General features: G+C 42.3%; 3 protein-coding genes across 5 annotated transcripts; 2 read left to right on the top strand and 1 right to left on the bottom strand.

Annotated features, from left to right (window-relative positions):
* Positions 1–976: 976 nt before the first annotated feature.
* Positions 977–8,239, top strand: slc51a (solute carrier family 51 member A). The gene is made up of 8 exons (XM_079234068.1): positions 977–1,148; positions 3,143–3,294; positions 3,377–3,450; positions 3,762–3,920; positions 5,900–6,011; positions 7,334–7,480; positions 7,711–7,816; positions 7,978–8,239. Exons 1-8 carry the CDS (start codon positions 1,073–1,075, stop codon positions 8,124–8,126), a joined length of 975 nt encoding a protein of 324 aa, XP_079090194.1. The 5' UTR covers positions 977–1,072; the 3' UTR covers positions 8,127–8,239.
* Positions 8,240–10,168: 1,929 nt separating this feature from the next.
* On the top strand, positions 10,169–18,119 carry pdk3a (pyruvate dehydrogenase kinase, isozyme 3a). Of its 2 annotated transcripts, none has more exons than XR_013771201.1 (12): positions 10,169–10,540; positions 12,491–12,632; positions 12,757–12,828; positions 13,296–13,480; positions 13,584–13,673; positions 13,911–13,988; positions 14,163–14,239; positions 14,368–14,469; positions 14,550–14,657; positions 14,808–14,921; positions 15,623–15,861; positions 17,509–18,119. XR_013771201.1 is itself a non-coding variant. In XM_079234193.1 (12 exons), exons 1-12 carry the CDS (start codon positions 10,438–10,440, stop codon positions 17,541–17,543), a joined length of 1,227 nt encoding a protein of 408 aa, XP_079090319.1. In that variant the 5' UTR covers positions 10,169–10,437; the 3' UTR covers positions 17,544–18,119. The 2 variants fall into 2 exon arrangements, 1 of the variants encoding a protein (XP_079090319.1); XM_079234193.1 differs by having other exon boundaries at positions 15,623–15,743.
* Positions 18,120–19,909: 1,790 nt separating this feature from the next.
* On the bottom strand, positions 19,910–26,863 carry pcyt1ba (phosphate cytidylyltransferase 1B, choline a; the record flags this gene model as incomplete). 2 transcript variants are annotated; one of them, XM_079234215.1, is made up of 8 exons in its annotated part: positions 19,910–20,134; positions 20,343–20,531; positions 20,803–20,945; positions 21,030–21,108; positions 21,559–21,710; positions 21,913–22,029; positions 22,417–22,516; positions 26,783–26,863. In XM_079234215.1, 8 exons carry the CDS (start codon positions 26,861–26,863, stop codon positions 19,910–19,912), a joined length of 1,086 nt encoding a protein of 361 aa, XP_079090341.1. The 2 variants fall into 2 exon arrangements, with proteins under 2 accessions (XP_079090341.1, XP_079090342.1); XM_079234216.1 differs by lacking the exon at positions 26,783–26,863 and adding an exon at positions 25,247–25,341.
* Positions 26,864–27,090: the final 227 nt, after the last annotated feature.

Below are 27,090 nucleotides of genomic sequence, written 5' to 3' on the forward strand. Positions count from 1 at the left end.
AGACGGGCAGAGGTGGTAAACAATAAAACATATGAGCTAAATGAGGGCAGAGGTGATTTCTATCATTTCTTTGATACATCCTTTATTTTGCAGCAGAGGTGATGTTCAGAAGTAAGAGAAGCAAGTCAGAGCAAGTTCTCATGATGAGCGATAATAACTCAAATGCAGAACATATGATGATTTGTCCCTGGTGAAGTGGCTTTCGGGCATCATTGCTATTGAGTATAATACTCGCTATACAATAGGCCTCTCAGTGTTGTGGAAAATTATTCAAATGGAGCCTATAAGGTGCAAAAAGATTTGCAGCAAATGCCTCACATGACGATAACCCAGCATGTGTTGTGATGGTAACGAGGGGGCATGTGATGTGAGTGAATGGGTTGTCCAGGCTCCTTAGAGGCAAAAGAAGAAAAGGTCACGTGTCGCACAACTCCCTGAAAGTGACGTCCAGCTGAGCCCCTCAGAATCCCCCCCGGACTAAACTCACTGTGTGCTTTCTCATATGTGGACTTGACTGAGCCCATGTCAAATAAGTTATTCCTCTAAAGGGGCCATGGTTATGGGTCGGTGAAGTAGAGCCACGCTCTCCACACCTCACAGCACACCTCATCACAACAAAGCGAACATGGCACAAAATAACGGTTGTGTGACTCAATTCAATTTAAAATGTGACAGATTGATACAAAAGTATTTTAATTTCTTGAACAAAGCAAACATTGTCGCATCTGGTGTTCTTTGTAATGTTGCAGTAAAGTAAAAATCACAGTTAAGGTATGTTCGTCAAATCCGACTCAATCGCTTTTCTTAAAAAAATATTGGCACGATTGCTCCACGTTTTTACGTCAACGTGCTGATTTGCAGACAGCGGGGAAGAGGCGGGTCCAGCGATCGCAGCAAGTGGTTTTTTTTGTGGGTATCCCGTCTTTGGAAAGTTTGAGGACGCTCTGTGGATCCGTGGAGAAGAAGGTGAGCACAGCGCACACGCACTTCTGCGCAACCAGCGTCAGTGGATGTAGGAGAAAACTTGGAAGTTGTATTTGTGAGAAAAAAAAACCCACCGACAGCAGCCACCATGGAGAGCGGATCCAACATAACTATTGACCCGAGCTGCACGCAGATGCCGCCGCTCGCCATCGACATCATCCTCAGTGAGTAGAAGACCCTCTCCACCTGGTGGATCATACCTCATGCGCTTTATGTCCAGTTCTCATCCGTAGGAATCCCTCTTTACTTCTGTGGGATTTGTCTGTACTTGACCACTGAACTGTGAACAGTGGGGGAAAGAGGGATTAAACTAATGTTCTGGTTGTGATTATTTAGTGATTAAGTCCTCCTGCTTCTCTCTTGGCTGAAGAGAATACTCCTCCACAAGTTAGCAGACAGACTACATCAAACCACACTGTCTTCCTGTCCAGCTTCCCAGTAAATTAAGTCAAAATAAGTCTAAGGTTGTTGCTGGGTTCTTCTCAGGAGCTCTGCTGGATCCTCAGTTTTAAAAACATATGCAGTAGAAACAACATATGGCAAGAGTATCCACATGAGCTGCCAAATAATGCTGCTTGTTCAGACAGAGCTTAGTTCTTGTTACTGATTCTGACTGTTCGACAAATTATCAAATGAATCCATTTCACCACGCCTGCGGTTGTGAATTCCTAAATAGGCTTCTGACTCATGTTGGATTATCCATTTTACTTTGCTTTACACTGCTTATAACACAGGTCTTGCAGCCCGTCATCTGCAGCAATTTAGCCACTTAAATAGAGCTTAATAATATTTGTATTACTTAAATCTTAAAGTAGTAAATCACAACACACATGTTTGTATGCTACAGTAAAAAGTTACAGTAGTGAATGCTTTTTGACATTGGTGATTCCTCTTTAAAAACATTTAGAAACATTTTTATAAAGTTGCAGTTTACGAATGATTTTCCTTTGCAATTTGGCTTGTGTGCAATATTTTCTTTTACCTTTTTTCTTATTTTCTCTGAACAAACAAAACATGTTTTAATGATTAAGATTACATGAAGGGTCAACATTACCCACATATACATTACTGGTTACGTGTAATCCACAAAGCACCATCATTATTTCATTATTTTGTGTTTATAGACATTTTCTCCATATTAATATATCCATGATTGCTTAATATTTACGGTCGTATATTCTAACGATATGAGCTTCATCAATAAATTTTCTGCGCCAACATACAGATATTGGTTTATTACCATAGAATATCCATCACCAATAAATAAGAAGACATTGTTATTACCAAAATGTGTTTAGGTGATTTAGAAATGGTGTCACTGTTGGTTTGTCCCCCAGAGAGCTTTGTCAAAATTATTTTCCCAAATTTAAGGGATTCATATAAAAATGTTTCTTCTTAATGTGTTTATGTCATAACACATCTATCGTTATCAGATTTCTAAAGTACAAATGACACCCAGTTACTTCTTCTTTGCATTGTGCATAATACCACCCACGGGCATTACTACTTTATTACTGCTTTCATAATCCCCCAGCAAGTGTTGGGTCTTGTCATACGACCGATCGCTTTTTCCATCTGTCAGTTGCATTTGTTTTCCAGACTGAAAAATAAATAAACTTGTGTTTTGATGACTGAAAGCTCATCTAGCTTGCATGTCATGTGGCGCAATGAAAACGCTCCGTTAGAAGATCTCTACTTCCTCCAGCTTGTTTTATTTTGTCATGTGGCAACAGTCTGCATTTGATTTCCATGTGTTGCTGTTTTCACTTTCACATTGATTCAGGATTCATTTTTGTCGACCCTTTCGTCTACCCCAAAGAACCACAATAATGGAGTCAACAGAATACACCCAAGTCTGGTTTGGTTAACTTTTAAAATGTGGCAAACATTTGTGAGCATGCTGATGGTAGCATTTAGTTCCAAACAGTGCTGTTCCCACAGAGCCACTAGCATGGCTGTTAACTCTTAGTCTTGTTAGGACATTCAACACGCTTGTTATTAACTGACAGTATTAAGTAAGGCCAATATAAATAAATACCCATAAACTTCATAAAGATCATACCAATTTTCCATTTCTGGAGAAAGACCTGTAGGTCCAGAATCCCAGCTCAACGTTAAAGACAACTAACTGGTTGTAATTTCCCATCTCTCCTTCAAGATTTGGACCTCTTTGGCATCATTCTGTACTCTGTGCTCACCTTCATGGCCACCGTGTCCATGCTGATCTTCATAGAGGAGTGTATCTACATCTATAAGAAAGTGCCCACCAATAAGAAGAGTGTCATCATCTGGGTGAATGGGGCGGCACCGGTAAGAATCGCACCGTGAAGGACTGTGGCTTGTGTGGGCTGAATATACTGTACATGTTCACGTGGCATTTTCTCTCTTTCAGGTGATTGGCACCATGTCGTGTCTGGGTATGTGGATCCCCAGAGCCACGATGTTTACTGATATGACCTCTGCTTGGTGGGTCCCTCTCTCTCTGCTTTTCTTAGATTCACCTTCCGTCTCTCAGTGTGCCGTGTGTTTTTATTACCCACAGAGCCCTGCAGTGATAAAATCACAGATGGGGAAACCTGAACTCCATAACCTACTGAGAGTTTTATAGAAAACCATGATTCTATTGTGCAATGTGTGTGTATGTTATGTACATAGTATATTCATTTGTTTCTACTTCACCATTGATCCTGCCTTTCAAAATTTCCATTATTCATTCTTCTTAAATTGTTCCTGCTTCTTTCATTTATTTTTGACTGATACCTCTTCTCTCTCTGTAGCTACTTTGCCATTGTGGTGTTCAAGTTCCTGATCATGATGTTGGAGGAGGTGGGTGGAGATGAGGCTTTCCTGAAGCGAGCCGGGAAACATAAACTTAGGATCAGCACGGGGCCGTGCTGCTGCTGCTGCCTCTGCCTGCCGCACGTGGCCATCACACGGTAAAGATCCACAATGCACCGTAGTGGTTATCCTAATCAATGCAACATGTCAAATCATTACTACCGTATCCACAAGGGATACGGTAGTAATGATTATGTACCGTGCCGTAACAGAGATCCAGCAGGGTCTATGCTTTGCTAACGTAAATAGGCTATTGCAAAAACAAAGTTTAGTAAAGACACTTATCGATCTTCAAATGGATCTCTTTTGTTGGAGTAGTCCTCTTCATCACCAGAGTCAAGGCCTTCAGGCTCTGATCCTACATCGTCCTCGTCGCTGCTTCGGCAAATCTCCAAAAGTGCGTCACGCAGGGAAAACTCTTTGCTCTGCATTTTTCTATCTGACTAAAAACAGCAGTGTGTTTATGAAGCTACTGTGGGTGTTTATAAAGCTATGGCGGGCAGTTCCGTTGTGATTTTCTGAGTGTTCATTGGTTAGTTTTTTCGTGAAACAAATCGACAAATCACAGTGAAGCTTTACAATCTTGTCATATAACATGTCCGTGTTTAGATGCTCACCATTTGCTGTGTGAATCACGTAAGATGACGCGGGAATAGGACAAGGAAGTGTTGCGTCTACTCGTTCCGCCATATTCTCTGTGACATATTATCGCAAAGATATGATTTTATTAGAAACTTAAAACACCTGCCCCCCGCATTGCCGCGGGCCTCACCCCCAAAGGGTTCAAAGCTGCAGTGAACCGAGATCACTCCCACCAGGTTTTAAGGGAGGAAATGCCTCTTTCTGAGAGTGCTATTCCCATGTTCTTCCTATTTGAAGCAGTGTTCCTCCTTATTTCAACCAGATGTATTTCTAATAAATACGGTCGTCCATCATGGTGAAAAGAGTTCACGATCATTGCATTATTCTTTGAGTTCAGTAGTAGACGATATATTAGCAGTGAGAGCAAGCCAGTAAACGGCTGGGAAGTGGCTCCAGATGTAGATCCCATTACAGTGAGCCATAATGGACTATCCAGGCGCCTCTTTGGTTTATGTACTCAGAGACAAGAAGCTCCCAGAACAACAGAGGTGGCACGTACAAAGTTAGCACAAACAATAGAGCCACGATAGCGACATTTATGGGAAACGCTTCAAACCAGGTGAAAATAACATGTAATTTGAATATGAGCAACACCTGACACTGAGGTGATGATTATAACATCCTGTACTGCTAATGACGTACATATCCTGTGCAGCTTCTATGACAATAACCATTGTTGCTCAAGGGGACAGACTAATGAACTTCGAAGATTGCACAAACTCAGCAAGCCTCTGTACATAGAGTATTAGACACAGACTACATGGGCGCCTCTGTTTTTATTAATGCAGTTTGAAGGTCTTTAAAGGTGGGGCCCAGTGTGTACGGTAGCACTCTGTACACCGCAATCCCAGCATGCCCCTTTCTGAAAAGCACTGGCTACATTCACACTGTCACAGTTGATTGATCGATCCATCAAGTTTAAACAAAGTCAGCGGCCATTACCTTTTCATTTTTATACACTATTTGTTGGTTCAGTTGCAGGTACAGTCTAATTAGGTTTTGTGCAATACTCACCAAATTGGCACATGTCAAACAGATGTGCTTATTTCTATGGCTACGCACCGCTTAACAAGCGTTCACTCTTTGTAATGACGCAGATCCTCCTTTTACGTAAACCCTTCTGCTGTACACAACGATGATGATTGTCAAGCCAAGACATGCTCACGAATTTTCTTTAAAGCAGTGCCCAGTTTTACATCAAATGCATCACAGAGGGACTATTAATGTTGTTGTTGCGCATGTCTAAAGCCAATGAAGGTGCGCCCAAGGTCTCTCTGAATTGTTCAAAACATCCTGTGTTAATTATTCAGGCCAGGTTCAATGGAGAATTCCACAATGGCCTTTTTAAGAGTTTTCTTTGAATGCGTTTAGAGACAAAAAACATTATCTGTTATCAGTGGCTAGTCTTAAAGAGTTTCCTCTGTTCCAACTCCAGGCGCACTCTCTTCCTGCTCAAACTTGGCTCCTTCCAGTTTGCCCTCCTGAAGGTTGTCTTCACTATCCTTTCCATTGTCCTCTGGACCAACGGGACATTTGACCTGTCTGACGTGAGTTACTAACATGGAACAAACTGGATGGCATCTCCCCATGTCATTGTAACCCTAATTTTGTACTATTTATTTTCCATGCTTTTTGCTATTAGCCAATATTCCCAATGCTTGCTGATGTTTGCTGGTCAATACCTATTGTATTACATGGGCAAAAAGCAAAGATGTTCAGATTTAAACATCAATAACAGTCTATGATTCACTGTCTAACACTTTAGCAGAAAAGCGCTTGAGGAACATGCTTATTTAATGTCTACCTCAATGCAAAGGTATGACTCAGGAAGATTTAATGAATGAATACGGAATGTGTGCAGAATGCTCAATATTCAGACAGGATCAAAACCCGGTGAGCTTATGTGATAGTAAGTAGTAAATGTAAATTGCTTATTTAATCTTTCATTAATGATTGCTAATTCAGCATTGTTTTCAGAATGTACATGGTGATGAAACTATCTTGTCAGAGTATCGCCAGTTGTCATCTAAATAGAAAGCTGTTTTTATCAGCCATGTGGTGAAATGGCTCTAGGGATGGGAAGTCCAACACTTTGGTCCAGACTCGGTCGTATTTGTATGAGAATAGAAAAGCATGTACCTAAAAGGCTCTTTTCCATGTCACAGTTCTGGCGTATTAATCAACTTAAGAACAAACTGATGATCTAACAAGAGTTTACTAATCACATTAACACACAGTGACTTTTGAGTTATTTCTTAATAGTGCACATCAGAAATTACATTCTGGATGAATCATTATGACTCAATGCATCACTTAAGGGTGTGTTTTGTACTCCTATTATGAGGTACTCCCCCTGTATGAGCCAATAGTTAGGTCTGTGTATTTTATTGTGGTAGTATGTGTATTTTATTTTTGTAGTTTATATATGGGGCACAAGTGCAACTGACACAGGGGTAATGACGCATGGGTGACGGGGAGATCGCACGGTTTTTACCGCTAGCAAGACACTTTGGAGACAGACCAGGAAACAAAGAGAACAACTTATAGCAGATATAATATTAAACGGGAACCTCACTCAAAGACATACAAACGGCCTGGACTCTTTTCTGAAACAGCGCGTAAGGAACAGGATCTTCTCCCGCACCCAGCCGAGTGGCAAGTCACGAGATCAGTCACTACACCCCCCAAAAAAATTGTTTCACAAAATAAATGAGAATGATTATTTAGTATTAGTATTGTTGGTTAAAACTAAAAGTACGGCGGTATGATGGTGCCAATGAACAAATAAAAACACTATATTGTGACATGTCCCTGTTCTGTTCATGACTTTGCTAACTTTCTGATTCTTGTGTGTGTGGCCATATTTCAGTTGACAATTACGGGAGCTGCTATATGGATCAACCCATTTGTGGGCATCTTGACAATCACAGCCCTGTGGCCTGTAGCGATGACGTTCATGCACCTGCGGGTTGCCCTGCGAACACTCAAAATCATTCCCAAGTACGCCATGTACCAGGTAAGGCACAAGAAACACACATGTGTTGGACACTTCTCTGCACACAAACAGCTGTTTACACACCTCATGGTGGACAGTAGCTGGCACCACACATATATATTGCTGGCTGTAAGTAAACACTTTTAATAACATGTCAAGTTATAGGACTATAATAAATAATTATTTTTACAGTATTTTCCAGGGTTCTGTTTGTCAGGTTAATTAAACGGTGGACATGTTTGTTTTTGTAGCTTGTGCTGGTCCTGAGTCAGTTGCAAACAGCTATCATCAACATATTGGCTTTAAAGGGAACCATCGCCTGCACTCCACCCTTCTCGTCCGTAAGCAGAGGATACAGTGAGTCAACATCCATCCAACCAAAACCAGACCAATCAGCCATGTGTTTATCTATCCCATCATGAATTGGTCAATCCATCCAGGAATGACTCCTTGAAGTTTCCTTTGACTCGCAGTTGACCTTCGTTGCCTATTCTTTCTTCACCTCTCTGTCTCCACAGTGATGAGTCAGCAGCTTTTGATCCTGGAAATGTTCATCATCACGCTGGTAACACGCCTGCTGTACCGCCGACAGTATGATCCGTTACCCGAAGAGGAACACGAAGTCAATGAACACACCAAGATGGTTCCAATGGACTCGTCCGCATGATAACTCACTGTGTGTGTGTGTGTGTGTGTGTGTGTGTGTGTGTGTGTGTGTGTGTGTGCGCGCGCGCAATTTGTATTTCCTGTGTGGGTGTGTGTGCGCAATTTTTATTTCCTGCATGTATTTGATTCAAAGATTTTATAATTCATGATAAATAAATGAAATTATGACATTTTAAATCTATCTTGTGGTGTAACAGAGGTTCAAACTATTTGATTGATCAGTCACAACCTTATCAGGCAGTTATAATTGTTCCCACTTTGTCATGTATAATTATTTTTTAACAAAAAAGATATATAACAAACCTGTGCATACATATACTATATGTATGCACAGGTTTGGTGATACTAGTTTTCAGTTAATATTATTTGAAGAAACTACTCAGTTCAAACTAAACATTGTGTTATTATTAATTTATTAGTAGAATAATGTGTATGTTGAATTGTATGTCTGCTGGTAGACACATTTGACATTATCAGCATTCTCATGTCCAGATATTAATTACAAAATGCAGTACCAAATAACTTTTCTGTGAATTCACAGGAAATTCTAAGAAATAATGAGCCCTCATCTATAAAGGTGAAACCCATTATTTATATCCGCTGCCTTTTTGTGAGGCGTTAATGCATAAATGATGATAAACAAGTATTTTGTCTTGGCAGTCTGTGTGACAATCATGGACCCTTGCCTTCATATAACTATGTAATGTACTGTACGCTTTTAAACATCCTAAAATTAAATGTACCTGCATGACTGTCAAGTCTTTTTCACGTTCAGCTGACCCGTCATGCAGGATTTATTTAATCCTGTGCCGCTAGATGGCAGCACCAATCATAACCTCGCTGGTAGAAGCATAACGACATCATCATCTGCCTCTTCTTATTGGCGTACTGTCCATTCAACTACCAGAGTCTTCCCACAGTCCGTTGAGACATTTAGCATAGCATAAGTACACCACACCTCACATCTTTCTGCACACCCGTGACTGTGTATAGACCTCGTGCTACACGTGTAAGTGAGTGCATATAAACAATGTAGCAACGAATTAGATTGACACGCCCCCGTACAATCGGTCGCTGCTGTTTCGCACTTCCTCATTTTAAGCCAATCACCACCGTGCATCAACAAGCACAGCGCATGTGTGGTTAAATCGAGACTTTCGAAAGTACGTGCTGTCTCAACACGCAAGACGGTCCGAATAGGCCGGAAGTTTTCATATTGGCCCTTCAGAATAAAATATTTTCTCAGCTGTACAGAACATCTCTAACGTCTTTTGGTCTTTTGAGAGAAACCCGACCCTTCCGAGTAAATCAAAGGTTCCTTGCAATAAGTCATTGACAAAAAAAGAAAAAGTAAGTAATCTGAAAGTATAAGCGTTTGGAAGTCACTAATATAGTTACAACAAAAAAAAATCCCTGAAGTCTGCAGTTAGTTAGGTTATTCAGAAGGTCAGAGCTCATATGATCAATTCAAGAGGCAAACAACTAAGCAAGTGCATTGTATATTGATGCACTTTATTACAGACCTCTTTTCACATTGTATATAGTCGTTTTGCATTTGGCTGGCACCTGTTGCTCCATCTTTTACCCCCTCTATACCAAGACATGACTTACTCTCACTACTTACAAATAACTATAGCATTGCAATACAGATTATATTAACAGAACCTCACTTTATTTAGTTTTTTTAAATCTTTTTTTTTTTTTTTTTTTTACATTTTCTAGCAAGAATTAACTACTGCAACAACGGCAACAATAAAAAAAAAGGGGATTTTTTTTTGGAGGATTAACCAGCAAGAGACATTTTCAAAACATGGTAACCCAACCATTTTTCTTCAGAAGAGATTACAATGTACATGTACATTCGGTATTCTCTTTTATAAAGCCGTTATAAACAATCTATGAACGGTTCATCCTTCAAAAATGTTCAAACACTTTATATTTCCTGCTTCTAATCGGTCACCCCAAATACCACAGAATACCATGTTGTTTTATTTTGAAAAACCCTGGCACCGGAAATCAATATTTGATTCCGACGAGCTTGAAAGCACAACAATGTAGCGCCAGGTAGCCCTCTTGGTATCCCACTGCTTGCGTCCTATCTGAACCCTTATGGACATCTCTCCATCACGTCTCGTGTCCTCTGGAGACTCTCGCGGACGAACGTGGGCGCCGACGAGAAGGGAGGAGGAGGAAGAGGAAGAGGGCCGTCTGCGTGGCTGTCAACGCCACCGCGGATCATGAAAGAAAGAGTCGTGTTTTTTCTGAATCTCCTTCTCTCGGTTTCATCCAGGCCTCAGCATTAAACTTTCAAAATGAGGATCTTCGTGTCTCTGCTGAAAAATGCAAACCCCAAAATCGAGTATTACTCCAGATTCTCTCCGTCCCCGCTCTCCATCAAGCAATTTTTGGATTTTGGTGAGTAGCAACTGCAGCAGGGCTGTCTGTCATCTTACAGGAGTGACTTGCTAATTATGAATCAGAGGCCCTACGTGTTATCATTGTATTTCCTATGTGTGATATTTATATATAATTATGTTATGATATATGTATGTATCTATAAGTGACAAGGGCAACATCTTACTTGTTATTAATAGTGGACGTCTTCTACTAGCTGCCATGCAACAAAATACTTTGGTATGATCACATGTCATCTGGATTTGGGGTTTACTTTCACTACTCATAACAGCACAATCAGTACGCTGCAATGCATGCTGGGGGCTCTGCATGACATATCTCTGTTTCAGGTTTGTTTACTATGTGGACATGTACACTGCTTAATCCAAGCAGGTATTTTCACACAGCAGCATGTAACCCACACAGTGGAGGGCGAACACCCCCGTTTTTAATTATTAAAAGCTTATTTCAGTTTGAAAGATCTGATTTTAAGTTTACTTTAAGTTAACGTTGCATAAAGAGTATTTTTTTGTGTCTACAGTGTTTTTTCTCTCTCGGGATGTGGAGTCAATAACTGTTCAAGGCACTGACATGACACTTGAAATGCAAGATGACAATGTTGGGAGCCACACTCAAGGCTTAGTTTTCTTAATCCATCTCTTAATTAAACACGTCTGTGTTACGCAAGTTGTTCTCACAGCTGGGGACCGGACGTGCAAGTACAGGAAGCGTGTGCCACTTGCTGTGCGTTCAGAAACACAGAAAAGGAATTTCGTCAGCAGTAATTCCTCATGTCAGAAGGGCGGTAAGGGATAACGTTGTGTTTCAAAAGGGAACACATGAGACATTGGGGTAGTCAGCAGCTGCAGAGGGCTGGTCAGGCATTGCTAAGTCAGTATTTGCTGGTGCCACTACCCCATTTTATAATTTCAGAGCCCTTCCCCTTTTACTGCTGAATCAGGGGGAAGCTGTTCCCTTTGAGCAGAGATGATTAGACGTTTCCTTACATTCTGCCAGATTTTTTTGTTTTCACCCTCAGAGACACTAAAACATCATATCTTACTGTCTCTTTGAGGTCACTCACAGGGCAACACAATAGCTGCACAACAGGCTTCCTGGAAGACTATAGCTGCAAACGTTTCTTTGTGTTGTGTTGTTCGCGAAAGCTTGTACCACTGAGCCTCCTTGAACAGCTGGAAGAACTTGAAAGCATTTAGCTGGAGAGATTTTCACTGCTTCAATTGTTTTTTCTCTGCTGAGAGATAATGGGGTCCACATGCTTCAGTGTGATTGTGGCTGGGCTGTGTGAATTACATTTTGGTTGAGTTAAGGTAATAAACAAACAAAAAAAGCAAAGTCAGTAATTTTCTTGAAAAACGTTTCACATTATATACCGCTGTAGTTCAGTTTTTCCTTTTTAGATCCAAAACATAAATCCCGCTGACCTTTTCATGACCCCCTCTTTCTACTGGGGAACAAGATTTAGGATTTCCTATAATAGAATGATTCAAGCTCAGGTTGGCGGTCAGTAAATACGGTTCCAGCCAGTGACAGGAGCCAAGTTTAAGGTATCATATTAAAGGTTGAAAATGACAACTGACTACAGCTCTGAACCACATACTTAAATTCAAGCTGTGTTGGCTGGTATGTTAAACTCCTCCACCAGTCACTTTGGTACCGAGCTTCACGTGTCAAGTCTTTTTTCTTATGTCACTGGGTGAAAAAGTTGATAACTGTATTTTAGCCATTATTCCTTCCTTTTTTTTGGGAAGGGTTTGTCACACTAAAGAGGTACGGTGAATTGTGTAATCTTCTGTATGAGCCACTATGACTGTTAGAAGCAAAACAAGAAAAACAACAACATCTTGTTCTTGGAGTATAAAGTTTATTTTCACAACGTAAAACTGTACCAGACGTTGCAGGTATATTCCAGTCCTTTTTAATGGGGTTTTCTTTTCATTTTTCTTCCAGGCAGGGACAATGCTTGTGAAAAAACATCCTACATGTTCCTGCGTAAGGAGCTGCCGGTGCGACTGGCCAACACAATGCGAGAGGTCAATCTGCTGCCTGATAAACTGCTCAGCCAGCCTTCTGTCAGACTGGTGCAGAAATGGTGAGACGCTTCCTCCAGAGATCCGCTTTAAAACGCTTACGATACGGTTCATAGTGCAGTAATAGTGTTGTTAATGAGTGTGTGTGTGTGACATTTTCTTTTTGACATCTGTTTGCTTCATTAGGTACATGCAGAGCTTTGTGGAGCTGCTGGATTATGAGAACAGAAAACCAGAGGACTGTCAAGCTTTGAATGAGTGAGAGAATATTGCCTTCACTAATAATTCATAAATGCAAGTAGAGCTTTGTCATTCACCCAGCTGTTGCGTGCTGGCTTTATGTCTCGAGTCCTTTGCCGCTAATCCTCTTAGCACACAGGTAATGGTGTGTGTTGGTACTGTCACCATCCCAGTGAGATAAAACAGTCAACAGGAATTTGAATGAGTCTGTTTAGGGAACGTTCTCCATAGGGAATTGTTTGGTTCAATGGAAGTGCAAAAAACATGATATTACGTTGGTACCTGACTGATCATTTTTCTGGCCGACAAAAACATTATTTATGTATACAAGACTGTTAAACTTTTTTTTTCTTCTTGTTTTCAAATTTGACCTTATTATTTTTAAATGACACAAATGTGTGCATTGGATTTATGAATGAAATACCATGGGAGGTAGCTCATGGAGGAGTGCTTTCATAATTTGTATTTATTTATTTTGTTTTTAGCTTCCTGGAGCTCTTGATTGAGATCCGTAACCGTCACAACGACGTGGTTCCCACCATGGCTCAGGGAGTCATCGAGTACAAGGAGAAGTTTGGCTTTGACCCCTTTATCAGCAGCAACATCCAGTACTTCCTCGACCGCTTCTACACCAACCGCATCTCTTTCCGCATGCTCATCAACCAGCACAGTGAGCCTCTAACCCCTACTGGTTTAATCGGATCCCGAGCATACTACTGTCCATCCCAGTAGCGAGTTCATGTTTGGGGACTGACCCGTCTGTTTCTGTGCAGCTCTCCTGTTTGGGAACGACACCAACCCAGCCCTTCCAAAACACATCGGCAGCATTGATCCCAACTGCAGTGTGGCTGAAGTCGTGACTGGTGAGTTTAAAATCATCCGTTACAATGTACTCCGAAACCGAGTTTTATCGCACCAGCGGCGAGAGAGTGACACGGATCAATGCAAGTTCATCTGCACTAAACGGTGCGTTTACACAATGACAGTTTATCAGGGCTTCCAGCAGCATGTGTACCCAACGCTGCTACGTTCGTGGCCTGTGACAGGAATCCAAATGTAAACAGTGAACCGTTCTCTGCTTCTTTTGCCTCTTCTGTCAGATGCCTACGACACGGCCAAGATGCTGTGTGAGAAGTACTACTTGGCTGCTCCCGAGCTGAAGATTGAGGAGTTCAACAGTAAGAGATTTCTGTGCTCCACGATGTCCACCGTTTCTCTATGTAATCTGTCACACAGCTGTAGCGGCGTAATGCATTCTGTTTAGTCTATCAAGGTGCAAATTTAGTGCTGTAATGGTCACATTCAGCATCTAATTAACTTCAAGATGACTAGCTTTCCTTCTTGTCTTCCAGTGAAGTCTCCGAAAAAGCCCATCCAGGCGGTGTATGTGCCCTCTCATCTGTTTCACATGCTGTTTGAGCTCTTCAAGGTAAGCCGCGTCAGTGGCGTAAACCGAGCTAGTTAAGTGCTCTTTTAACGTAATTAAATTGCATTCTGGCGATCATTTTATTTGGACTTGTGCTGAGCTGAGTTAATTAACTCTGTGGGTGTTTGCAGAACTCAATGAGGGCCACAGTGGAGCTTCATGAGAACAGTGAAGAGGGATTACCAGCAGTAAAGGCAAAAGTCACTCTGGGCAAAGAGGATCTTTCCATCAAGGTAAATCAGACACAAGTGCACCCATGATTAGACAAATAGCTGTGGTCTCTCCCTCCATCCCTCCCATGATCCGTCTTCAGATAAGTGACAGTGGAGGAGGAGTTCCTCTGAGGAAGATTGATCGTCTGTTCAACTACATGTACTCCACTGCTCCGACACCAAGCATGGAGCCAGGAGCTGTCCCATTGGTACACACACACACACACACACACACAGAAATATAAATTCAAATCAGTATTGACTACAGTGACCATTTCAAACCTTTTTTAGCCCATACATTTTCATTTATGTCCTGGCATCTGGGAAATAAAATGCTGTCACTCCCCCTCCTCTTTCAGGCTGGTTTTGGCTACGGTTTGCCAATTTCTAGGCTCTATGCCCGATACTTCCAGGGGGACCTGACACTTTACTCCATGGAGGGCGTTGGCACTGATGCTGTCATCTATCTGAAGGTAAAGTGAGCTCGTCAAATGTTTTTCTTTCTCCCAATGGCATGACTCGGGTAGGTCAGAGTTGAAAGGGACAAATTCGATGCGAAAGCATATTTGCACATATTTCTCCTCTTACCCAGAGTGCCATCTATCTGTCTAGGTTGTTTTAGTGCACGTTGCCGAGTGTTGGAGATATCGGGCGGAGGGGGGTCTTGTCGCAGGTATAATGGGACTATATGGCACTCGGATTGCGGTGCTCAAAGCGCCACAATAATTAATTTGGAAAACTATAATTATATTTTATTCTAAAGAAGGCAGACATCTCTACGGCCGATATCTCCAACACTCGGCATATCCACTTAAATCCCCTATTTTGCTAGATTCGAAGATTGTCCCCGCTCTCATCCCTCTGTTAGTGCCAGACAAGGATTATCTTAGTTTAAGACTGCAGGCTAGGCGAAACAGCCAGCAAGAAGGACCTACCCACACCTCTAAAGCTTATTGCCTGACGTGTTTTACCTCTTCTATTTAATCCGTACAATAATCCAAGTGTCAGTGTCAGCTAGCTGTTTCCACTCGCCGCCAATATTTATGCTTAGCCAAGCTAATCGTCTCTGGTTCCGGGCCGACATTTAATGTCGTCTCAAACATCCAACTGTTCGTAATAAGATGAATGACTGAGATTTCTCATCGGCTCTTGTGTTGTGTTCCCCCGTTTGAAGGCCCTTTCCAGTGAGTCCTTTGAGCGTCTGCCCGTCTTCAACAAGTCAGCGTGGCGGCATTATAAGACCAGCCCCGAGGCGGACGACTGGAGCAACCCCAGCAAAGAGCCGCGTGACGCCAGCAAGTCCAAATACAAACTCAACAGATAAACCCGACCTGACTCCGCTAACCCTGCCCTGCTGGCAGCCCAAATGCTCGCTCTCTGCCCGGAGCATGTCAGATGAAAGGTTGCCCTTGGGTAAATGTTTGGTTCAGGATCAGACTTGCTTTTCCATTCCGGTAGTTCAGGCTTTAGAAATGTGTATACCCAATGGCAATGACATTCATCAGCGTAGCTTCTGTTTTTGTGGCATTTATCGCTGGCTCTCTCAAGAGTCTAAAATGAACCTCTTCCAAAGTATAGATCCCCTCTTCTGAATCTTTCCTAATGTTGACTCCATTTCCTCCTCTATCCGGCCTTTCCTTTGAGCTAAATCCACTGCATCTCCGTCCCCTCTGCCTCTGTTTCATGGGCAGTTTGGCCGGCCTCCTCTTTGCTGACGAGGCCACAGCTCCCTGTGGCTGAATAAGCCACACACTGCTGATTGAGTGTCTTTCTCACCATCACTGAAGGCTTGTATTCCGTTTCTTCCTCTCAAACAGAAGCAGGGTCAGCGGGTTTGAGTTTCAGAGCAAATTGGAAGAGCTGGAGGTTTCATGTCCTTCCTTTGGAAGACACAATTAGGCCAGTGTGTCATTGGCATAGTAAAGAGCTGTTTTGTATTTAAGCCTGGGAAAATGGAAGCCAGGATTGCCTATAGATGAGAGAAAATGATTACTCTTGTGGGAAAAATAGCAGTACATAATTTTAAGTATCTCGAAAGTTTAATTTTTTAAGAGGGAAAGCCTTACTTCTATCATATTTTATGTTCAAGAAAATCTGCCTTGAATGCTCCACTGGAACTGGAAGTGTATTTGTAATAGGAGAATGTAAGAGAACGAAGGTCGACCGGCAATACTGACCCTCATCAGACATTTCTGCTTGCAAGCCAGCTCTGCACCCTGATTTTAGCTACGAAAGGACCAAAGGAGCATCTGTAGGATGCTTGTAAAATGCCTCGCAGCTACAACCACACCAGCATGATGCATTGTGTGAACCCTCACAGAGAAGAATGGACCTGTCGCATCTGACGAGGATTATAAAAGTGTGAATACATCTTTGCATCTCCTTTCTACACTGACAAACATTTGGCACTGGCAACATGCTCAAAGCTCGTACTTGTTCCCCTAACAGCGCTTCATCCATTCCGCTTTGCATCTAGTTGTAGTATTACTAATCTGTTTGAACAAAGCTTGTGTATTTTAAAAGGTTGCTTTTTGTATGAGTTACCATGAGTGGAAGTGAAAGAATTAGAAGATGCAGCTAAAAGACAGGTTTTAACTTATTGTTATCCTGGATAACAGTTAAAGAACAACGTTGTATCTCTGATATTGGAAAGCATTACTTTCACTTCACAGCATTCCCTTTTTATATACAAAAGGAAATCAAGCATTAATGGAAAAAGCCAGCAGGGAAAATTCCATGTGGCTAAAGGAGCCACGAATCTCTTGGTACAGACGCAGTGCGTCAAACCATCCGATACTTGACACCTAATTCACATTCAGGAACATTATAATTGTATTATTAACTGTCATACAATCATTTCAGACCTCTACCAATCATTTTCTTTATACATAGTAGATTAAGAATGATCACGGAAGATCCCAGGTCCCCAATTGCACTAGCTAAACCTTCCTAATAGCAATATAATTTATTTATAAGGCCACACCTAAATCAAACATGGCCCAAACAATTTGTCAAGAATTTGAATAATCTGAAGTGACTTCCTTCTCTCATCTCCTTTAGCTCCATCCGATGTGAAAAGAAAGGAGAGTAGATGAAGAATACAGGATGGAAAGCGCCCCTCCCCCCCATCCTGTAGCGTTCCCCGCTTTTCAGCCTTACTGAAAGATTTCATCACTGCCAATGCTGTCGTAACCTGCCAGTCTCACTGAGTGATGCTCGGCAGCAAACCTGCTGCGAAGGAAGTGTTCTATACTTAAATGTCTCGGTTCACCACCTTTTTAAATCGGTTTAAATCACAATCAACATCCGTCAAAGTTCCCACCTTTTGTGAAAGCTTCAACTCCAGTTGTGTGATTTTAGCGTAACCAACCTTTACTGTTAAAGATGGTCTGTTCCTCTGGTATTTCAGAAGATATTGTGTATACAACTATTAATCCTGTGTTTTCTGTACATGAAGCCAGTGTGGAGTGATCGCTCTTGTTTTTTTATCCTACTGTATCTCCAGTTTTAACAAATGTATGCTCACTGTGGAGGTGGTCACGCAAAGATATGCGATTAATGCAACATCCTATACCAAAAACGGTGACGGAGCAGTCTAATAGTGTGATTCAGCATGAGATCAATTTGTCAATCCCGACAATAAAGAAAACTGCTGTTGTGTGCGAAATGCAGTTTGACTCGCATTCAGTTTTAGATTTTAGATTTATTTACATATCAAGCCGTTTGAACATTGAAATTTAAAAAATAAAAAAAGACACACTTTCCCAAAGTTTGTACATATAGTGCAGATTAACATGTAGTGCGTACAGGACATTTAGGTCTCTACATTGCATTAGGGTATTAATTGTATTGTTGGGGTGGAAGAGAAGTCTGCGCCGGCCTGGCATAAGCGAGCAGACCTGAGCAAAAAAAAGTTATTACATACATTTCCAATAATATTAAATAAAACACTAGGCTGATGATCCGGCTTTTGAGGAGCTGACAGTTCACCTGGAGGGCTTCAATTATTGTTTATTTCAAGTATCATCAGAGTCCTGGAGAAAGGCTGCATCTCCAAGTTTTCCGGGTTTGATTGACAGCTGACATCAAATTCCGAAGAGCAAGAATGTCTGCAAAAGAGCGATAGATAAAACATGGTAAACCTGTCAAAAAAGGACATGGCTGTTTATGCTGGATATCCACAAATGCTTCTACCAATGGATTACTGCGGGACGTGACACCTATGGCCTACGGAATGACCGTGGTGATGAGGGGTTGGTGTGTGTGTGGCGTGGCATTAACTATAACTTAGAGTGACTACATTTACTCTCTAGTGTAGGTGTGGTCTCAAAGACTCACTTTACATTCAAGAAGCTAATAAAAGGCTGTTTTTTTTCTGTCTCATCACAATCATTAGGTGCAATCCAAGACGAGTCGAGTCTAAAGGGGCTTGTTTTAGTGTCTAATTCTATGACAGACCTTGTTTCCATATTAATAAAAAAAAGAAAAATGTCATTAACTTTACAACTAGGATTATATTGCTTGATTTCACATAAAGCTGTACAACCGAGGTGATGAAAACCCCCTACCAAATTCAGTTGTCCTTCACGAGAGCTGTAGTTTTGGATGCGTTTCAGGATCATGCAGGCTGCTATTCCCACAGGCGAATTTTCATATGATTTTCTGAGGGATTAGTTTTAAACTGTGGTCGTGGTCACAACGGTAGCGTGGGAACAAGTGACTCAATGATTGTGGATCACTTATTTGATATAAGTTTCCAACCATTTATGCTAAAATTATGCAAACTTGCATGTGTTTTCGTTGTCCAACACGTCACTTCTGCTATTCTACGGTGTGCCGTGTCTTTTCTTTAATTCATAATTCTCCGTTCAACAAGCACACAATTACTCAGTGAGGAATGGATCCAGTTCCTGTCAATTCACATGAGCTGTTGAGCTGAACATCACACACAATGTTCTGTAACGTTGTGCCTATTCACATCTAGTGGTCACAGGAGTTACAAGAAATCTTTGCATCTTAAAAAAAAAAGCTATACTAAACAGAAAAGAACAAAAAACAATGAGGTGGTATTAGGACCAGGCTGTTGGACAGTCTATCAGCACTGGACAAATCCTCTGAAAGATGCCGCAAAGCATTCTGGACCTTGTGACACTGCGTTCGTAAATCCTCTTCTTCCTTTGTCTTTCGTCTGTCTGCTTGGTTGCCCACAACTGAGACAGTGATGGCTTCTTATCTCTGCAGCATAGAACTTCAATTCCCATGATCCTTGTCTGCCTTGCATTTTTAGCAACTTCCTTGAGGATAACTGTTTCAGTATCCAGCCGGTGTTGGGTTTGTGTGTGAGCAGTTCTCAGGCAGTGTACTGTGGGTGAAGTGTGTGTGTGTGTGTGTGCGTGTGCGTGTGTGTGTACGTGTGTGTGTGTGTGTGTGTGTGTGTGTACATGTGTGTTCAACAATCCATTTACTTCTCATCTTCATCACATTCACTCATGCTGCTTATAGACGCAGATGCTCCTTTGGGGGAGGCTGGGGGCGAGGGCCGTGCATTGTGCCAGCGGGCGGGGGGAGACGGGGGCGAGGGGGAACGCAGCGGGGACAGTTCTCTGGGAGGACTGTTGCAGGGCGACTCTCGGGGAGACAGAGCGTAGGACAGCATGCGTCCACTGCGCTCCTGAAACACCTGTTTCTGTTCAGGGACGGAGGGAGAACAGGTTAGTAGAAACTGCACAAAGGCCCGCGCATCAAAAGCCTGTTTTTAACATCAAATACCATCTGACACACTTAAAGGGATTCACGCAAACAAAGCTTCAATAGATCAGTGTGACAATAAGTAATATAGTGACAATGAAGACAGTCATTATAATGATGGTGACAGTTATTATTGCCTTCCTTACCCAAGTCCCATCAGGTCCAAAAAGTTCTAGGAAGTTGCCAATAAACTCTCTGGATTTCTCCTCCCACTTCTGAATGAGGTCGTGGCTCTTCTCCTCCACACGGTAAACAAAATGTTTGCTCTTCTCCTCGACCGTGCGAACCTTCTCCTTCATTCGGTCCACTTGGTTCTGCAGCCGGTACTTCTTCTCCTGGGGAGGTTAAACATGTTGAGAAGAAGCCATTAAGCTAGTGTTTACGAGTGAACACACCCCAGAAGAAACAGAGCCTCACTCAGAAATTGGTCTTTTTTATCCTGACTCGGCACAACTCGTTTGAAGCAATACATTCCAGTTGAAGAAACAATATAACATGTTTCCTTGGATCTTCAGGCACTTTGATGTCACACAGTATACTTGCGTCATCTTGCAATAATTCCATACAGATAATATGATGACATGTAGAGTTGAACGTGCTCTTTACGTTGATGTAGCTGACGTTGAGCTCCTTGGCCGTGTAGCCACGTTGGAGGTTGCGTCGTGCGTAGACATCGTAGTCTCTGACAATTCTGGTGATCAAGTCAGATGTTGAGATCCCTTCTGTCCGTTGTGTAGGCACAAACATCCCTGGAAAACACACGCGAAGACACACATCATTTGAAAACTGCCCGGGATACATTAGTATTTTTCATGCTGTTCTCACACACTGACCTGCCTCCTTGATGTGTTTATAAACGTCCTCACTTCCTGCTGAGGAGTAGGGAATGTCATCGTGAGCCACAAAATCGATCTGAGGAACAATGAAAGGACGTGACTGTGTGGCAGAAAACACTGCATGAATTCCAAGTAGCGGACAGTTGTGCAAACGTTCATCCCCCTGTGTTGTTTTGATTTGTTGGCGAGCTGATTTGATTCTTATTATCTCACCTGCCTCTAAAATATGCTTTAAAAGTTTATTATTGTCGTATTTTTTTCTGAATGGTAGGCACATCACCTGCAGCACCTGACTCGTGATAGCCATGTATTAGTGACTTCTGGACTGACTATAACATCTCTACTTTTAGGGCTCAAAGGTTTGGTAAATTACTTTTTATTTATAAGGGACACGGCCCTTATTTTTGCAGGTGTTTCTACGAACTCAGTTAGGGGCTACTTTTGGCCTGAGGGTGTGATTACAGCCCCCGGATGCTTCATACACAGTTCAACCCTCAGATACTGGAAAACAACCACACAGACATACCTTGTGTTTCTCGAGGAACTCTGGCGTTAGCGTCCAGGGTGCGTCTCTCAAAACCTCATCGACATAGCGGCAGTGTCTCAACGCTTCATAGCGTTCAATCTCCGTCATGACCGTGAAACCCTTGTACTTATGAGTCAACTCATCACTGCACACTGTTCCAAGCACATGGGAAGGAAACCACCGCAAACTTAAAACACAGAGGCATGTAGTTCACAATCAGACAACTCTGTGTGGGTTATTTTGAGCAGTGTTTTTTAGGGTGTCTGTGTGTATGTGTGTGTGTGTGTGTGTGTGTGTGTGTGTGTGTGTGTGTGTGTGTGTGTGTGTGTGTGTGTTTTAGTGGGTCTGGCCTACCTCCTACTATAAGGTAGGTGTTGGGGAAGAGGTTCTTGGCCTGCATGAGAGCGCGAGCATGGCCAGAGTGGAACAGGTCAAAGATACCATCTGCGTAGACTCTGACCGGCCGGTCCACTGCAAACACACACCAATACAACAACACATTTATCAAAAACCTACTGCAGTTGTATCAGTGAGAGCAGAGTGATGGATGTGGCTGAAAAGCAAGTGTTACTGTAGGAGCAGCACCAGCGGTAGTAGTAGTAGTAGCAGTAGTAGTAGTAGTAGTAGTAGTAGTAGTAGTAGTAGTAGTAGTAGTTGTTGTGGTAGTAGGAGTAGCTTCAGAGGAAGTAGCTGACACGGTAGCAGAGGTGTTTGTAGTAACGTTACAGTGTAATAGTAGAAAACAGAGCAGAAACAGTAATGGTAGCAATAAGAGTAGCAAATAAAGTTTGAGAAATTAAGGATTGACGAATATGATGAGGATAAACATGAAAAGGAGAAGCTGCAGGTCTACTATACCTGGGGTGCCCATGCGGGCCTGAGCGATGGTGAGCTTCTCATGAGGGGCGCGGCAATCACAACTGGTCTCCCTGGCAAAGATGGCGGGCCGAGTCAGAGTCTGAGAAGGAGAGATGGAGGAAGAGACTAAGTACATATGTCTTATTTTGGAGGATGAATGAATGAATGTATAGGACACTGATGTTCATCTAAAATGCCTGCATGAAGAAACCACGTGTCGAGCCCCATCCCTTCAGTAGTATTACTCCATTCCGATGCTCATTGCTATTATAGTAACCTCCATTAATTTATTGACCACAGCTGATGCCTGCTCCATATTGGGACAATGGATTGAGAGACGGCCAGCCCTGCACTCAGTGTTATTGATCACTCTGTGTGTGTGTGTGAGCGTGTGCGTGTGTGTGTGTGTGTGTGAGCAGATATTAACTTCTGTGTGTGTAGCCTATATGTGTATTAACGTGTGGCAGAAAACAAGGGCAGGGCTATTGAGCTGCTGTAGAAAGGTCTCTCAGGGATTAGCTCAAATTCAAAGGGAAGAATAAAATGGGAGAGGCAGGCGGCTTCCAGTAGACAGGAATAAAACAAGTATAATTTTCAAAGAAATGAAGTTAAATTCAGCAGGAAAAGATAGAATAAAAGACAGTGGGATATGGAAACGAAGACAAACGGAGCAAAAAAAGGACACGTAAGATTATGGATGATGTTTGTCACAGCTACATCAAGGTTAAAGTGTGTGTGAGCCTGCCTGAGAATTTGTGTTTGTAGGCCATCTGTTGACTACAGGGAATATTTACTGAATATCATTCACACCAATAAATGATAATCAGAGTCTGCACAGAGCAGAAAGCTGTGGGACTGAGCGGAGGATAAAAAAATGGAAACACATTCGGTCTCTGTGGAAAACGCAGGCAACTGACGTCAACGTATCCTTGAACAGCAACAAAAGAGTCTGGCATCACAACATGTTCCACGGACACAGACAGGGACAGTCACATGTCAAATCAGCGGTTATAAATTACAGTGCGGGTTGTGAGAGTGAGACTTAACAAGTGAATCTGCTTAAGAAATTAAAGCTTTCTCAATGCAAAGGTTATTCAAATAACCGCTGGACATTGTTCTGAGATGGTGTGACTTTTATCGCAGGTTTTTTTTTAACAGATTCTTGCTGAAATACTTCAGTCCTGTAATTTGATGAGAGGCCCACCACACCGAGGACAGTTCCTGTGTCACCGCATCTCTGCATGAAATTCAACCACATAAGCTATAAACAGGCAACCTCCTCAGAGTTATAAAGTATTAGCAGGCCAGGATTAATAATGCAGAGCATTAATAAGCAAACATAAACATCTGGGAGGTGTTATGTCCTTACTGCAGCGTGTTCAACCCACATGTTCTGTTTGGGAAGTCTTAAGCAACTCAAAACATACTCTGAATGGTTTTATCACCTTGATACTCCACAAATCTTCCAAATCTTTTAAGAATTGCTGGTCAAAAAACTGGGACACCAATTTTGAACTGATGACATTTTGCAGATGTCCAATGAAGAAAATGACAAAAGCTATGATTACAAAATGATTTACTTTGTGTCTGTGACCTCTCTGGGGTTTGACCTCCCATCATGTCTCACTGCACACATCACTATTTAGGATGACATTGTACTGTTTCTCTGTGTGAGTGTGAATGACTTTTTGTTCACCCATAACCCATATAAGATACAAAACACGACATATTTCCTTTTTTTGGTTTAATAATGACGCCTTATACTCATTTTTGTTTGACCAATTTCAGTGTTTTTCCATCACACTATGTTCTGCCATAGCCGATGAATTGACATTTCACTTCATTATATGTATTGCTAAAGAATCTGAGATGTGGGCAGCAACTTATAGGTCTGGAAACAAGCTAATTAATGTGAAAAAGTAGATTTTAATTGTCGTGCCCGCAACTAACAGAATATATGTAAGCAGGCAACACAAAAGGAAAGGAAAGGACGCATTCATTTTTAACATTGCCATAGATGTGAGAGTCCTTTTTTTATATCTACATCCCATTTCCTTTGAACATTTTGTCCAGTCATGTTAAATGTTTCAATTGTTCTGTCTGTTTCCATTAGAGAGGTATCAGAACTCAGTGCTAGCCATCTGAGCTACAGCAGCAAAAAAAAACAGTAGAGAGGTTGTGGATGGGGAGCACCCTCATCTCCCATGATTCCCTGGGCACTGTGAGTACAGAGGGGCGGCGTACAAACACTCAGCATAGATGGTGAAGCTTAAACCTGCTGACCAGCGGCTCACAGGCCTATCAGGGCGAGCGGCGTGAGCGTGCACAGAAAAGCCTACTCTGGCTCGAGCAAAGAACATCTGGCATAAGAAGGATTAAAGCAGGGGGGCGGGGAAAGACAGAGACACAAGGCAAGAAAAAAACACCGGCAGTGAAGACTAGACAGCTCCACAAGATCAAGAGAGGTTGGAGTGAGGACAGAGGAGAGTAAAAGGCAACGATGGGCCATTTGGAGGACACAGACATGAATGCCGGGATGAGGAATTCCACTAAAGAAGAAGAGAATATCCAGACACAAGAGGCTCCCCTAACTGCCGCAATGTCCCTCCAGCAGGTCATTCATGCTATTTCGTCCATTGTATAAACCCCCTCCTTATTTGACCACACACACACACTGTCCACTCAGCATTTTGAGCATAGCTTCAGATGCTATGGGGGATCTGTTTCGTAACAGGGGAGAAAGCAGGACCCTTTGTCTTCCTCTCCCTCCCTGTCACAAACACTGCAAGACATGCACACGCGAGAAAACGCACACATTCAAATGCCCTACCGTCCGGGGATGGGGGCAGGTATGCTCGAGCTCCTCCATGTTTCCCAAAGACTCATGGGATGCGGCTTTGGTCCCTCTGTAATGTGACTCAGCATCAGTGAGAGGCTGCCTCTCTCCTCACCACTCTGTCTCTTTCTTCTTCCTCTATTTCCCCGCCCACTCCCTGCTCTGCCTCTCTGTCTGTCCTCCCCTCTATTCCTCCACCCTTCTGATCCCCTACTGCAGAGAGGGAGAGGCAGTGAAGAGGTCTCACTCTGCAGCTATTTCTTGGTGCCACAACATTTGATCTTCTTGCAAACACATTCAGTTAATAATAACATCCAAGATGTATTAGGGCAGTGGTTCTCAACCCCTGTAAAATATTTTTTCAAGTACCTCTTAACCAGCGCAAAGCATTCTTGGTTGAAAAAAAGATGTAATACACAGCACTGTTAGAGCACCCATTAGAAAACCACTGCATTAGGGTATAGTATCAATTTTGCTACTCTCTAATGACTGCTTAGCATTGATTCAACCTATAGGGGCGTTGCATTTGTGTCACAGATATACAGGCACATCTGGCATCAGTGTTACAGATGTTTAGTAAGACTGACGGCTGTGCCAAAGCAAGGGACAGAAACCCCTAAAGTCGATGGCCTTGGTGTTAATATGGTATCATATGCATTGTTATGTGAAAGTGACCAATTCAATCCAGTTGATGTGGAATCAGACATCAATCATGTATGTGTAACTGTAATAAAAATATAAATTCAGGGCAGAAATGAGGCACATTGGAAGAAATACATAAATAGTATTTATCTGTACAGGATTATATTGTGTTATTGAGTGAGGTGTCGTTCAAATAAACGATCTCCGTACGCAGCGCCGAAGAGCTCTCGCCATGGCGACGGAAAAGAGGAGAGAGCTTTAAGAATGGACCAATCAGGGAGAAGATACAGCAGTCCAGCAGTATACGCAGAGCGGATTGGTGGAGTGGTCCATAGCACCATCAGTGAGATGATACCGAGTATCACTACTTATTTATAAGCCTCACATGAGATTGATTAACTTTCCAAGATAATAAAATATAATTAAGAAAACAATGTTATTAATGTTATCCCTCTAAAAGGCTTAGCTTATGGATCTAGTAGAAGGAAGTATTATAGTTATACGACAATTAACTAACATTCTGCAAAACATCTATGTCAGTGGTAGGCTGACCATATAGTTACTGCATTAAATATTGATAAGCTAAATATTTGTTATACATGTTAAAAGTCTCCTGCTGGATCCAATTAAAGATATGCCTGCTGCCGTATGGCCATTAGTCACACCCATCTGGTCTGCTCTGCTTGTCAGACTACAGACAATACACTAGTCTATTTGCTATTTGCACCTGTAAATATTAAAACAGGGGTTCAGCAGCTTCAGAGATTCCTTTCTCTCTTCCCTTGTCCCACCACAGTGCAGCCTACTTGGAAAACATTCCCGTCGCCGTTGGCGGCTGGACTTGAATAACTAGAAGTGATTAAAACCGAAACTTTCCTGCATCCTTACCTTTTGTGGTCCTCTTCTGCAACAAAGAGGCGCAACAGCTTCGCAACAGGAATGCGCTCTGCTGCGTCGCTGTTTCACCATGGTGTCCGAAAAAAAAAAAAACAAGTATGTAGGTCTGAAGTACACAATAAGTTTACCACTTGCTCGTCTGTGTGCTTTCTCTCTAGTCTATGGCTGCCTCTCCTCCAGCGCAGCGGGCAGGAGAGCAGAGGGACCGCAGCCCGTCTGTCCAGTCCGTCCAGAAGGACAGATCAGCTGCTCACCGCTGATGAGCTGCGACAACTATGGGCCACGGTCCATTTAGCAGA

The sequence above is a fragment of the Taurulus bubalis genome, assembly GCF_910589615.1.
Source record: "Taurulus bubalis genome assembly, chromosome: 18".
NCBI classification, from domain to species: domain Eukaryota; kingdom Metazoa; phylum Chordata; class Actinopteri; order Perciformes; family Cottidae; genus Taurulus; species Taurulus bubalis.